General features: G+C 36.2%; 1 protein-coding gene across 1 annotated transcript in view; it reads left to right on the top strand.

Moving 5' to 3' along the window:
- The window catches only part of ERC1 (ELKS/RAB6-interacting/CAST family member 1), a 310530-nt gene that overhangs the window by 89968 nt on the left and 204854 nt on the right, over window positions 1-15708 (top strand). Inside the window, 3 exon segments of the mRNA XM_068401134.1 lie at window positions 1432-1599; window positions 9262-9375; window positions 9377-9430. Coding sequence (XP_068257235.1) covers window positions 1432-1599; window positions 9262-9375; window positions 9377-9430 — 336 coding nt within the window.

Genomic DNA, 15708 nt, shown 5'->3' on the forward strand with positions numbered 1-15708 from the left:
ATTTTCTGAGATACATGTCCTCCTTCTGCCGCTCCCCTTCTTCCTTATTTCCTCACATATGCTGTTTCACACTGGAACACAGAAGTCCTTGATGACATCTTTTGATGCTGTTTTAATAATCTTTGGTAAAGAGTTTTCTTTCTTTAATTGCCCATTATTGAAATAGTGTTGTCAAGATGAAACCACATTTCCCCAAGCTTTTCCTCTCAGTTATTTCTACTAGTATGTGCAATTATGCTAATTGAAAATAAAAATTAAAACATTGTAAATTGTAGCTTATACCAATTAAATTTTGTTCTTGACACATTCCCCAAAATAGAAGATGACCTGGATAATTTTTTTGGTTTGTGATGTCCTTTAGTTTCTGTTTTGAAGCATTGGATAACATACTTTTGGGATTGAGGGATTTTTTTTTTAATGCACAAACAAAATTGTTCCAAGTTAAAAAAGTGAAAACTGCTTAGTTTTTAGAGATATGTCCACCTCTGCTATATAATGTGTAGAAGTAAAATATTGCTATTTTACTCTGTGAGATGTATTGGAGGCAAACCAGAAAGTTGGTTATAAACTTGGATATAAGTCTATATTTAGACTTCCCTGTCCTCTTTAATTAAAAAAATTTTTCTTTCTTCAGATACATCAAAATTGTCCTGGTGATGACTGCACTTAGAATGAGATTTCATCTCATTTCGGTGCTTTACTTTTAATATTTCTTACTGCTTGTCTTTTTAAATGATAATCCAATCTACATTTGCTAAAAGAAATTGGCATTTCCCTACTAATTTAATTCAATAAATTAAATCTAGGAAATTGCTCTCAACAAAGTTCAATTCTACAGTTTTCGTTTGCGTCTGTTTTAAGAAGCTTCCATAAATTAAAAGCTATTTCTTAGAAGATTGAAATGCTGGTTTTGTAAATAGTGGGAAAAGCAAAGGTGTCTTTATGTACTCTGTAAGTCTGAGGCTGGATTGATAGATGGAGAGATGGACGGAAACACGCTGGTTTGACATTTCAAAGCAAACATCATGCTTCTGAGGGAAACCTGTAGGTATCTCATCTTTTCTGATGTTACAGGGTAAGGGTGCTTTCTCATTACAGTTCTGCTTCATCTTCCTTAAAAACTTATCCCTGCTAAGTAAACTGATTTTGATCAGTTCTTTTGAAGATGACTAAGAACAGACTGACTCTGTTAAAAAGAACCTCCCTTGAAAAATTGATGCTATTGCTCCCCCTCTTTTTCCTTGTATCTTTTGCTCATGACACAAATTTTTGCTGGCCTTCCATTCAAGATAACTGAAGGCTTCACAATTCTGTGGGATAAGTTTAGAGTATCACACTGTTTGTTGGTAGTTTTGTGAATTTATAGTTATTTTTGTAAAGAAGGTATAAATTATTTTTTCATTTGCCCATCTTTTCCTTTTTTTTTTTCAGATTGGTCAAGTGAAACAGGAGCTGTCACGCAAAGACACTGAGTTGCTGGCCTTGCAGACAAAGCTGGAGACCCTCACAAATCAGTTCTCTGACAGCAAGCAGCATATTGACGTTCTGAAAGAGTCTCTTACAGCTAAAGAGCAAAGAGCTGCCATCCTGCAGACAGAGGTGAAACGGGCAATTCTGTATTTACTGCCTTTTCATAGGGAAAGAGATAGATAGAGTTATTTCTTTTCTTCTTGCTTGGGTTATACAATCCCACAGCCATTCAATACTGCTTATTCTGAGCATGTTGTATCTTTGATTATGTGTTTGATTCTCGAGGCCAGGGGATTGATCATAAAGACACATATGTGTATGTAAGTGCACACATATTCCTGTGGATTAATACACACTTGTATGACATGCTTCACTAACATGCAGTCACTAATATTATTTTTCCTAGGCCCAGCTAAATTAGAAGTTGCAGTAATGCTGAGCTGGGGATTTATTTTCAGATGACCTTGTAGCTAAAAGAGCAGAGAATGGAAGAGCATTCCAGTAGTATACAACTTGCTGAGGCTTCACTACTACTGTCAGCATGTACAGGAACTCTTGCATGTAAGCCTGTGCTTACACCTGGAATATGGGCTTTCATGTTTTATCAGGCATATTCCAAGATAAAGGAAAAATATTTTCAAAACTGTGTTTTAATAACAAATGCTTAATAAATTCTCATATTATGTAAGACACAACTGTATATCTGAACATCATATGGATAATAAGTATAGCATAAATTTATTGCTTCTGGACATTTTTGAAGAACAAGCATGAAATGTGTGAAGACAGCATTTCAATCCCCTGCCTTGGAAAACTGTAGTGTTAGTAGAAGGCCAAAAGATGGCGGTCATGCATCAAAAAATATTTGCGTCGTTATGGCTAAAACAGTGAAAAGCTGAAGGAGCTATGAAATAGGCATGCAGAAAATTTGTGGGCAGCACTGTCAGAAAGATTCCATATTATGAGAGTGTGAGAGAATTTCTTGGAATTTTTTACCCTCATGTAGCTTTCTTTCAGGGAGAGAAAATATCTTTAGTTATTAGATTTAACGGATACAGAAGCAGAAGGAAATTCAGACAGCCCTCACGAGTTTATCTCCAGGTCTGAAATAAAGGCAGCAATTTTAAAGTTTTAAGTACAAATTGAGAATGATAGCTCTGTGTTAAACTTGATTGTATTAACAGCTAATGTCAGATAAGTAAGTAATTTGAGGTGACTGAACAGGGAGAAAATGGCAGGTGTAGAGGTGTTAAGTTTCTCTGGAATACAAAGAGAAAGGTCTTATCTTTTTTTTTTAAAAAAAATGCAGTTAAAAACTTGCCTTCCTAGTTTCCTGTTGGACAGAAAGAAAATGGTTGAAGTGACCAATTTTAGTTGTGACTTAATTCTACAAGCTAGAAACCGTAATTTTGAATTTCTACTTTAATTTTATATTGATACTTTTGGATTATTCACTTGAGATAAAGTCCATTTGCATTAGTCAGTATAACTTTGAAAGTGTGCTAGTTTACAGTCATAAACTTCTTGTTAAATATGTTCATTCTTTTTTGCTAGTCAGGAATGTACCCTAGATTCATACATGTTTATTTAAAAAAATATTTACATTTCAAAATGTCATTGAAAGTAGGTATTAGGTAAATAAACATTTTAAAATATAAATTGCTGTTTTTGATTCATTACGGTGATTGAAAATAATATAGATATGTTAAATCACTGTGCAGTATTGTGACAAACCTACAAAGCTAGAAATACATTTCGCTTCTTACTTTTAAATACTAAAAAGCAGTACTTTTCTGCCCTCAAGATGAAGTTCTTGAAAGAATGTACTTTATTAACAATTTAAGACTTCAGTAGATGGTCATAATTTCAGTTGTTATGGTAAGTAAACATATTTATTCAAACAAAATTATGTAATTTAAACAAGATATTTATAAACAAAAAGACTTTGTTATATAACTTTGATAGATATTCTTGATAGTTATTCAAAATATTTTGATTTTATTTTAGCTGAAGGCCAAAGTAGTTTTTTAATATAGAAAATTATTCTATTCTCTAACTTGTAATATTACCAAATAGTCATTGAAAAAATTTGTTCTTCACTGAGTTCTTCCAAATTAGATTCTTATATAGCACCACAATACAAAACCAAATTGAATTCTTCCTCCAAAACATGCAGAGTCTTTTTTTACTAATAAAAAGTGCCCGAAAGGGGCAAGTGGGGAGGGGGAGAGAGAGGGATTTTCTACTTACTGCTTTTAGGTTATTCACCAGTTTGCTTCCATATATCATAAGTGAAACATACTGCAGTAACAGTGCAAGATGATTTTCTGTCTTTCAGTAAGGAGTTGCTGTGGAGTTAAAACATTAATGATACTTTTTTAGGATAATGTTTTTATGATAGGTTTAATGGATTCAATACCATCTAGCATGTTCTCCACAGTAAGATGTAACAATCTGGTATGGATTGAACACATAGGAAGCATTGTTGATTATCAGGCTATTCCATTGTATCAGAGTAAGTTAAATATTTAGAATGATGCATTTATGTTCCTGAGAATTTGTACGTAATTACAAGAAGATATTTATACCTTTTGAAAGATAATCACCTTTTTCATCCTTTCTGATGTTCTTGACAGAAAGCTCAACAATTAAATCATCATACAGAGTTACCTTTCTTCTGTCTTCACAAGTGATCCTCTCAACTGTAAGGCTGAAACACCGTGATAAAATACAGCGTTGAGATGTTTGTCGTTGCATCCTGTGATGTATTTGGGTTTTTTTAAGGAAAAGATATCTTTCTATACAACAGTTTTCACTGGGAATAGGGTAGGAATCTGAGATCCTGCCTGGCCTCACTTGTTGACAGGACTGGTCAATGTTAAAACATAACTAGCTTCTGTCTATACACCTTGATAGAGTTATGAGGAGGGGGAGAGGTACATTTTCTGTCATGTAGTGGCAGACATCTTCATAGGGGATTGGTATTTTAAAGTCATATTTAAATAAACATTTTGAGAGAAAAGAGCGTACCTTCATAAGCCTCTGCCTTTTAGTCTTCTGTTAAAGAAAACTGCAGGTAGGTGGGGAAAAGATGTTGGTATAATATCTCAAAAATGGATTTGCCACCTGCCATACTAAAAGTACAAAGAACAGTGAGCTGTTTGTGGAGTGTTTATCTTGAAGGCTCTTGAGTGGAGAGGATATTGTGTTAGCTTTTCAATTTGTGAAGGAACCTTTAAAAATAGCTCTAAAAATGTACAATCTCTTTGTAACAAAACAAAAAATAAATCAATATTTTTTTTGGAATTAAGACTTCATATAAAGTTCATGTTTTGCCCAGTGAGCCCTTTAGCTTAGGTCAGTGCCAGAAAGTATGTGGCTTCAATGGGAGGTTAAATTAAACAGTGAGAACATTCCCCTTTATTTTTGTATACTGCCTGAGCTGGCATGGTTTTGTAATTGGTCTGTTCCATATGGTAAATTCAGATTAATATTCACTAGAAAAATTAATCTGGTCCTCTGGAAGTATTTTATTTGCTCTGAAAGTCTCAGTAGAACATAAAATTCTCTAAGGGTCTGTCTTTATTGGGGCTTATACTGGCATTTTGAAACTATAGTAGACTCTCCCAAATCAGAGACAGTTAGGGAATGGATCATGTTGAGTGAGGAACGTGCAAACAGGATAACAAAACTTGTTAGCACCAGCTACATTAAGACCTATGCTGACACCTGCAAACATAAAGCTCAGCTCACAGAACTGAGTTCACCATGTTCAGGTATTTAATACCATGTGCCAGAGATTGTGGAAGAACAGTTGAACTGATTTCTGACCTGAGCAGGCCCTGGAAGCAGTACATCTCTGCTGTATTGGGTTTATAACCCTAGCAAGACCCAAACAGGCTCTGCACAAAGCCAGGTGTCTACGCTTCAGCTCCATGGTGTAGTCATGTAATCCTAGTTGTCCAGACAACTGGGGGCTATATGTTCATAAAGAATTCACTCTCAATTCTGCTACAGACCGTACTGGATATTGCTGCAATTTGTATAAGAAGGTGAAGAGTCAACTCTAATGTAATTCATAACAAAGATCAATGTCAAAAATAGAGAATTAAGTCTTATGAACTACCATTGCATTCAAAATCAGTCAGTAAACATAGCTTTTAAGTCTTAATTACAGACTATGCTATCAAGAAAACAGCTTAAGTCTTTTTTGTGTTTATATGATGTGTTTGCAAGATAGTAATAAAATGTCACAAAACTGATTCTTTTTAAAATGTGCTCATTTCAGGTACTTGGAGACTTCAAATAGCAGTATCTATAGTAGGATAAAAGCAACATTTCACCTCACATGCCAAATATAAGTTTATGTCTTCCTCTGCATTTCTCAATTATCTTTGAATTCTGAGTGCTGACATAGATAGAATTACTTCAATGTCTACTTTAAAAAGTAGCTGGCACTTGTTAGAAACCATAGCAAGCTCTAAACACATATTTCAGGACTGATATTCTGTCAGTTCCTTTTGCTGCTATTAATGTAGTCATACCAACAAAGAATAAAGGTTTTGAATTTTGCCGTTACAGAGAAATCAGGGCTTGGATATAACATAGGGGAGGCTGTACCTTCTGATAGAACTGAATGGAGTATGGCTTGATTCACTGATCTAAATCAGTAGTTCAGCCAAGTAGCAAGTAGATGGGAAGGATCACTCAGTCTCAGGAAAAGAGTAGAGCACTGTTTTTTCTAAGCATCACTGACATCTTTCTAAACCCAAATGGGAGTCACTGGTGTCATAATACCCTGATAGCTGCTGTATGGTGGAGATGACAGTAAAAATGAGAAAAAACATGTGTGCAACCTAAGTCCTATTGACTCAAGCACCTGAGTCAGTTGTGACTGACACTGTGGACTTTTGAAAATTTTAGTGATTTCCCTAAGCTGTAAGTTGAGAATATTTTAAGACTTTAATCTAATTACAGAATCCAAGATTTTTTAAAAGGCTTAAGAATAAATTTAAATTAAATATTATGTCATTTATTGTGTGTATTCTAGTAGTCATTGGAGCTACTACTGTTCTAGTTTTTCTTAGAAATTTGGAATTCTACATGCTTAATGTATGGCTATACATATTAAGAACAGAGTCATAGGTTATTATTTACTGTTACTGGAAAATTCTGTGAAGACAGATCAATGGTTCCCAACACATTTTTTCATACATGATTCTTAATAGTGAAGAAATTTAAGTCTTATGTATGGTACCCAGCTGAAAAGAGGTACCTGTTGTACCTGTACCTAGGAAGGCTATTGTGTTGATGGTGGCAACAAATGTGCTTATTTTGCTAAAGCTTCATGGGAAATCGGATGGTACGTGCAGGTCAAGTTAGCAAGCCCATTGTATACAAAGGACTAGCAGTTGCCTGAGCTGTACGGTAAGATTTTACTTGCCCTGCATAATTAAAGACATGGCAGTCTATTACTGTGAAAGCAGTTAGGATAACTCAGGGTTAAGACAATACCATCCAAGACGCAGAAGTCGGGAGAAGGGGCGTCAGCACCTCAGTAGCTGTTTGTCTAGTCGTTTCCATGTGCAGAGAAAATCCTAAGCTGATTTTGTTGAAGTTGGCATCACCTGACTCCCACAGACCTCAATTCTTGTCACTGTGGGAGGATGCCATACATAAACTGAGCTGACATGAATAAACAAGTGCAGTGTTCTGCCAGGAATAGTGCTAAGGTGATGATTGTGTGTCCTGCCAGCCTTTGAAAATATTCTTGAAAGTGTTTTTTGTGGTTTCCTAGGCAGGGACCTCACACAAATAAAACCAGGAATGCAATTTACCCCAAACCGTAAGCTAATATAGAGTTCAAAGAGAATAATCAATCAGAAAATGAAAAGCATTCTGGGGATAAATTTCTGTTTGCAGATGTTCTCTTTTCACTTGATACTGTGATGTAGGCATCTGGACTGTCAAATATTTTGCAACATAACTGTTGAGAGTATGTGGATTTGCTTGTGAGGGGGATTTTCGGTTTCCCTTCAGGAATGAATGAAAGTAACTCTTAGCTTTAATATTAGAGACATCAGGATAAGAACATACCTGATCAATCTATAATTCTGTGTGTTTTAAAAAGAAGACAAAACCTGATCCACCTGCTAAACCTTTCATTACAAACACTAGCAATCCTATAAATCATATTTGGGTAGTACCTGGTACTCTAATATCACTGCAGAATATACTCCATGCCCCACTTGCTGGGTGAGAGGTCAGGAATGTGATTTTAATAACGTATGTGTAAGTGAGAAGGCTCCTGACGTAGAGGTGGCAGCGGGACTGCAGTGCTGATGGAGAGAGCAGGGCCGGTCTTTTCCTCACTGGCAAGTGCTTATTGCTCCATGTAAAAGGAATCAGACAAAGCAGCAAAGGATTTTGTGGGTGCAACACACCTGTAAATATAGAGCCATAGAGGCAGCTTTTCCATTAGCAAATAGAAATAAAGTGGAATTAGAATAGCACATTAACTGAATGTTGCTCAAAATACACCGTAAGCATAGTGACATACCTAAATTCTTTCCGTAGCTGGAGTGTCCAAGTCATCTTTTCACTTCATGTCTCTGCTAGCCTGTGTTGTGCAGAAGGACCAAGAAATTCATTGATCCACCCTGTTTACTCTGTGTGACTGATGTCCTGTAATGGATTCAGCTAACAGGAACCAAATCTGGTACTGTCAAATAAGATTAGCAGCCAAGCTGGCAGATTTGAGCTCTGTCTGAATGCCGAGTGGATAGGGGTCAGTGGGTTTCTTTTGGTATCTTGAGGCAGGTTGGTGGTGTTGGATTCGTATTCCACAATGGTCTTTGAGATTAGTCTGTGCTCTGTGGTGACCTTTTTCTTCTCATCAAATTTATATTCAGATAGCTCTGATTCCTCTCCCATTTCTTTTGTCTTGTGAGCTCTGTGTTTCATTTGTGTAAGAGAAATGCAGAAGGAAAAGCAAAAGCTCCTCCACATGCAGTTTTTGAAGTTTTAGGATACCATAAATTCCCATGTGTTTCTAAGCTTATTGAGGCATGGGAGCTCTAAGTATGTTTATGGTCCAAATTGCACCCACAACACCCTGCGCCATTTGTTCCTTATTTATCTTCAATATAAAACTGCATCCTGCTGAAGGATGCATGTGTACGTTTAAACTATTATGTTGCTATTTTTAAGCCAAAATATTCTTAGCTGTCCTAAGGTAACCCTCTTTACTATGTTTTGATCTGCAGTGGCTGCAAAGACCTCTGCTTTCATTACCTCCAGTGCTGAGCTAATACTCTGATTAAAACCTAGAATATAAAATGACTGTTTGCTACTAAGAATGAATGTTTAAATACTCTGAACATTAGTGATGTTTCAAATAAAGGGGTCGGTTTTTCCTATATATGAGAGAACTTCTCACAACACATTGTGTTGGTTCCACTTTGAGGAAATAAATTGCAGACTTGTATCTTACAGGATAAGTTTGTCAGAAGTACAGTTTGAGATTTTCCGAGAAGGAGCATTCGTCTCATATAATTTGGGAATAAAACATTTGACTATTTTTTACTGTTTAGTTCCTACCACTTGTGATAACTGTTTTATCAGAAGCTTATGTATGTTTGAAGTCTTAAAGTAAGGATGTTTAGTTTTTCTGTGAATCTATTTGTAATTTGACAGTACTCACTCTCTTGTGGAAGTTTAGGCTAACTTTTCTAAAATTTCTCTCCTTCAGTGCTAAACTAAACCCGCATGTTTCTGCATATCTGAATCTAGGTGGATGCGTTACGATTACGCCTGGAAGAGAAGGAGACTATGCTGAATTAGAAGACAAAGCAGATTCAGGAGATGGCAGAGGAGAAGGGGACTCAGCAGGAGAGATCCCATGAACCTCAAGGACATGTTAGAGGTGAAGGAACGCAAAGTTAATGTTCTTCAGAAGAAGGTAAGATTGTAGAAGTGTAAGTCAGATACACGTCTCTGATGCATCTCGATTTCTAAGTCTGTCAAAAGTCTGAACTAGAAGTTACATTTTGGAGATTAATGATTGAGTCCATTCATGTAATAGGGAAGATGGCGAATGATGAATTTCAGTTTGAAGTTTTGAAGAAAAAAACTAGGCAAAAATTCAAAGCAGAGATTGTTGCCTTTCAGGGGTTGCATGTGCTGCTTCTGCTTCCATTTCACTATTAACAATGACTGAAGTATTTGTAGGAAGGCACATCATCTGGAAAATCCTCCTTTCACACCCACCACCTTAACAAAGTGTGCTGATTTGAAGCATAGGGGCACTGGTGACTATGTCTTCAGTATGTACTAAATGAATGAGGGGTTCTATCAGTAGAAGCAATTATGATGATTCCTCTGTAACTTACCGAGAAAAGTTCAGGAAAGAACCTTGTATAGCTTGCATTAGAAAAGCTCTTTATCATACTTAATATTTCTTGGGACTACTAGAATAAGATGATTGGGGTTCAGACTATGCTGCATATCCTATTTCTGGATAAGAAAATGACCTTGTCAGTGAAATGGGGAGGTCTGGATAAGAAAAAAGGTAGACCCTGTCAGAGAAATTAGAGAGGTTTCCTAAAGGGCATAGAGTCCTAGGGGCAAAGAATGTCATTACGGATGATTGTTTGCAAATTGCACACAGTATTTCCCAAACGGCTGCTACACATGGTAAAAAAGTGAAAAATGTATGTATCGCAATAAATTTTAATTTACAAAATATTTTTTCCTCTGTATTTTTAGAGAAGCTGCTCTTGAAGCTTGTATTCAATGTATTAGGCTGTGAATGTGAGTTTTTTTCTAGACCTTTAAGCAGTTCTATGGAATTCTTGTAATTTTAATAGTTGAGAATATTGATTAATTTCTGATGCCTGGCCAATGCCTTTTCTTCTAGTGTATAGCTATGAATCATGTGTGTTTAGGTCATGTTCAGTTCTGTTACAGCAAACATCATGCAGGAATGGAAGTTCAGGCATGGAGTTTAGCCATAAGTAAGTCATTAATAATTCTACAACAGAGCCCTAATTCCCAGTTTTCATGGTCTCATTTTTTGGCTGTTCATCTTTTTAGAAACACTTGCAGATTTCTAATTTTTGTGCTGTGCGTTCTCTTTGTTTTCAAAATTGGTCATGCACACTCCAAACATTGATTGAGATCCCAGCTGAATGTGTAACCGAGAAGTGGGGAATCTGACATTTGCGTAAATGTTGAATGTCAGTGAGGTTGTTTTAGTTCCATTTACTCTTACACTGTTTTTTCACGTTTTCTTATTTGCTCCACTTAACTCTTTAGGATGATCTTTCATTGGTTCATTTACAGGTAGTGCTAAAGGTTCTCTTCTTATTCATTTTTTTATACTTGTTTTCTTGAGACCACTGTAATCCATATTAAAACAGTTTCATCTTGCCTCTTCATGTGGCTGTCCTATTTTTTGACATTTGTTTGCTGCTGCCTTCAAGTGAAAGTACCTGGACTCTTCAGACTGGAAAGTAAGGGCCCAAGCTTTTAGATGTAAAGATTTTGAGGTCTTGTTCTCCTAGATAGCTCAACAGAGGATAACGCTACCATAATAAACTGCAATTTAAGTTGTTTTGTAAACCTGTCTGAGGTTTTTAAACAAAGAAACATGTAACCTATCTATAGAAAACTATCTCTTTGCTGCTGCTAACTAGAATCACATGCAGAGATTTGAATTTGCTTCAGCCTTCAAGTTGTTGGAATCATTTCCTTTAACATGAACAGTTAAATTGTGAGGTTTTTAAATCTGAAGTTGATTTTTTCCGTTTCTGTAACTAGCAAACCTAGAATATTTTTATGGAGAATCCAGCTGACAATACTTTTATCTGAGATTTGTGGTGCAATATGGAATTCTTTTTATTTTTTTTTGTATAGCCTGGGGTAAATGAGGACAAATTCAGTCCTTTAAAGTTTTAGGATTGATGTCTTTAACTGAATTTTTAATTGATTCTCCAGAGCTGGAATCTAAGACTAGGTTTGGGATTTTTCTATAATTGGGCTTTGCATTTTCTTGTTCTCTTTAGCATTTTTGCACAGAAAAGCAGAGCTAGAGAAAATGCCGAAGGAAGGACAGGTCTGATTTTCTCTATATACTGTAAAAGTCATGAGAACTTGCACAAAATCTGTTTCAGGAGCTAGAGAAAATTATGGTCTCATTTTTATCTGATATATTTGTGTCCTTTTTTGACTGTACAGATAACTATTTCTGCCCTCTGCCTGGAACTTTAGAAGCCTGTAGCTTCTCTCGTGTAAATGTTTTTCTCTTAAAACTTGTCAACTCTGATTTACTTTTTATTTTTTTGCATTTCCAGAGTGCACCTTCTTACTAAAGTGCACAGCCTGTTTTCTGCTTTATCCAAGTGCTGTCTTTCAGACCTTCTAGGACAGTTCAGAATTTTATTTTCCGTAAAAAAAAAGGTGCAGCCTTTAAACTTTTGCCTCCATGCACAATAGTCTTTTTATTCCTCCCTCTGACTATAAACTGGAATGTTCAGATAGATCAGGTTTTAATCTGTGTATTCTAGTTGAAGATCTGGAAGGTACAGTTTAAAGTCTCTTCAGAGGTCATAAATAATGTATTTTTTTTTTTACTGGCTTAGTTATCTGATATTAAATGTTTGTTTTAAGTTTATCAACATGATTTAAGTGGTACATATGCATTTTAATTGAATACAGTGAAAGACTGAAAAGTGTGTGGTACAAAAAAAGCTTTTCCCCTTGTGTAGTGTTAAAGGTTTTTCTATGGATATTTGGAAGCGGCAGCAGCATATAACTGCTGCTTGCAGTTGTGAGGAGGTATGGGGTACAGGTGCTGGTATGTTGAAGGAATTTAACCAAATTAAGAATTAGATTAGTAGATACTATTCAGTCAGTTTTTACCAGGTACTCTTCCCTCAGCTTATACTCGGATTTGAGGACTTTTTTGAAGTTGGTATTCTAATGAACTAAATTTTGAACACTAATATTTTCTAATGCTGTGTAAAAAGAAGATTTGTAACAAAGCTAAAACCATAAAGATGTTGAAAAGGAAAGACTTTATTGAAAAATCGACTTTCATAACTTACCCCTTTAGGAAAAGTTGTTTACTTCTATTGAAATTTAGAGAGATCACCTCTACTAGTAGTATAGCCATAGCCAAATGATACGTGGCTATGCTGGGCATTTGAGCTTCTGTTCATAATTTTTTTTTTCTGTGACCGTTTTAGATGTGTAAATCACCTATTCTGATGACACTGACAAGAAATTGTTTGGTGTGGTGCCCAAAACTGTGCTATACTCAATTTCTACAATACCTGTTGTTGAAACAGAAATTATTTAAAATGCACCCATTACTATTGGGTCTCTGTTTGGATTCATTGACACAGACTACTGCATAGTTTGTTTTATGAACTATTAGTATCATTGTTGTATTGATTAAAGGTGATGAACTAGAAAGTATACTTTTTGGTCATTCTAAAATCCAGATGAAGAAAGCAGTGAAAGTTTACTGGCTGATTAGAGATCAAATAAAAGACACAGAAGTATATTATGAGCAACAAAGATCTGAAAAATTAACATGACAATTGGCATCACTACTGATACCCAGTAGGCACCAAAATACATGTGCCAGGTTGCTGAGGAAACCACATGCTTCACATTTTAAATTCTCGAATCTTTCCAGTTCTAAGCTCCTACAGTGATGCTGCTTGGTAGCACCTTTATTTGAGACAATAGAAATAGGGCAAATGCTAGAAATTTGGAGACTACTGAAATTAGTTTTAGCTTTATGTCTGAAAAATTGATGCAAAAACTTAGTTTTATAGAACTTCAGGATTTTTTTTTCATTTCATTGAAAATAAATCTTGCATAAAATCTCATTTTAAGTTGGTAGAACTTCAGGCAAGGGGAGAATCTCAGAAAATAAAATAGGGACCATGCTGGTCAAATTTGAAATCTGAACCTGAAAAACATTAAATTGTGCTTTATTATTCTCTTTGCCACATCTGACTATCTGTGCTGGTAGACCAGGATGAAAAGGAATAGAAAAAAAGAAAAAATCAATACACTGTAATCAGAGCATTTTAGAGAAATAGCATTTGGGACAAAAGATAAGTAACAGTTACCGTGAAAGAAAAAAAAAGCAGTGAATCAATCATGCCTTGCTTTGTGGGGAGGTCATGTTTTGTCTTGGGGAGGGGGGTTAGCACTCCCTTCATTGTGCAACACAGCTGCAGGCAAATAAAATGCAAGTTTTAGTGTCTGAACATAGCGGTGTTTTTTGGCGGCTCCCCACGCACTACGTGATAATTGACCTGTGATAAAGTAAAAGAAGAACACAGATTTTTTTTTTGTGGATGTGCTGATGTTAGTTATTTAGCTAGTATTTGGGAAGACTCCAAATGCAATTTTCCTGCTCTTTTGGATAAGAAACATTGTCCTTTTCCAGAGGAAATAAATGCCCTCTGCTTTTCAAAAAGCTTAGAAATCAACATAAAAATCTTATGCTTCGTGATAAGAAATACTGCGTGGCAGGAGAGAGGGACTGCAAATGGTATATATAACTCAGTTGTTTAAAATCGGTAGTGATCATAGTACAACAGTGTTGGTTTAGTATTCGTAACTTTTGAAGTTCAGTGTTTGTACTTTAAAGATTACTTTCTTTCCATTCTCTCATCCATGAAGCAGATTTACTTCCTGGCAGCTCTTCTGCTCCAACTCTGAAGACAGGAGAGAGCACAAAGGAACTGTATTTTCAAACATTTAATTCAGTTTATGGTAGTTTCATCTTCCCTGGTGTGACCTTGAACTTGTCTGCCAGATGAACGAATATATGGTTTTCTGAGAACTGATAAAATGCAGGATGGACTTTTAGCTATCCCTTTGAGACTCTCTAAGACGACACTTAGTGCTTAAAAATCCTGTGTTATTAGCACCGTACGCGATGGCCTGTTCAAACCTGCAGTGTGTGTCTGAGTCTCTGATTGTGCAAACTATACAGAAAAGAACAAAGTAAGACTGTCCCAACAGAGTTGCTCTGCGTGTACATTTGCAAAGTGGGTGAGCATATGCCCTCTTATTTAAGACTGGATAATATTTTGCCTCTGTAATATACCTCTGGGCAAGCTTATTCTGTGCTTTTTACGTGCTTCAATCATGGACATTTAAGGAGAAGCACTGTACAGTGCTCCAGGATCATATTGGTCTGCTCATCAGCCCAGCTTCTGCAGGGAGGTAGAAGGAAGATATGCTGGGCTTTCTGCTCAGCTAGAACTGATGAAATAGCTACTTTTCTTCAGGAACTCTGTGGCTTAACCAGCAGTGCAAATACAAGAGTATTTCTGTAAATATCTCTCTCTGTCAGAAAAAGCCACGCTCCTGCTCCTTTTACTCCAGGTCTCAAGGCATGGCAGTGAACTGGTTCCAAACCCAGTTCAGAGATTTCAAACACCACAAAAAAGACCTAAAGTCCCCACAGGTTTGTGCCAGCTTCTTTATTAAAACTGACAGACGTGACCTCAAAGATGTGTCCTGGAGGGGCATGGGGGACTTGTACCTCTGTGTCCCTGAAGGGATACCAGACCTCTTCTGCTGCTGCTTTTTCTTTTATTCAAGCCTTTCTGTTACAGGCTTGCTGACTACTACTGAACATAACAGCAAAGTTGAAATTTTTGGTTTTTAGAAATTTCCAGAAGCTGGTCTGTCTTAATTTATTGCTCTGTGTCTCTAAGATGCTGGAGTCCCTTCTCTTTCCAGGAATATCCTCTCAGAATTGCTTTACCATGTAGGATAGGATTTTTAGATAGAGGTATTATCTTCAGTTAGAGTAATAACAAGAAAAATGAGACAAGCTTTTAATCCTTTATCTCTGTCAAAATACCACTAGATAAAATCTTGTGGTAGCAATGAAAGCGCCAAAGACAACTGGAGAGGCTTCATTATGTGAGTTCAAATTCATCATAATTATCCTGCGAGATTTTTAATTTCTGCCATTCAGCAAGGAGGTTAGTTGTTTAATTTCCACATGGGAAATGAGGATACAACACAGAATTTATTTTCATTTTACAGTGAGCCATGACCAATTTGAAAATAGGTTCCTTACCTTTCCTTTTTGACTTTCCACTTCTCTGAGAATCCACTGAGACTTTTTAGAGCAGTTACTCTGCTCTAAATGCCCATTTGAGCCCAGCTCAGATGGCACAGTGTGTCTTTTTCTTTTCT

This window comes from Nyctibius grandis, chromosome 5, assembly GCF_013368605.1.
Source record: "Nyctibius grandis isolate bNycGra1 chromosome 5, bNycGra1.pri, whole genome shotgun sequence".
NCBI classification, from domain to species: domain Eukaryota; kingdom Metazoa; phylum Chordata; class Aves; order Nyctibiiformes; family Nyctibiidae; genus Nyctibius; species Nyctibius grandis.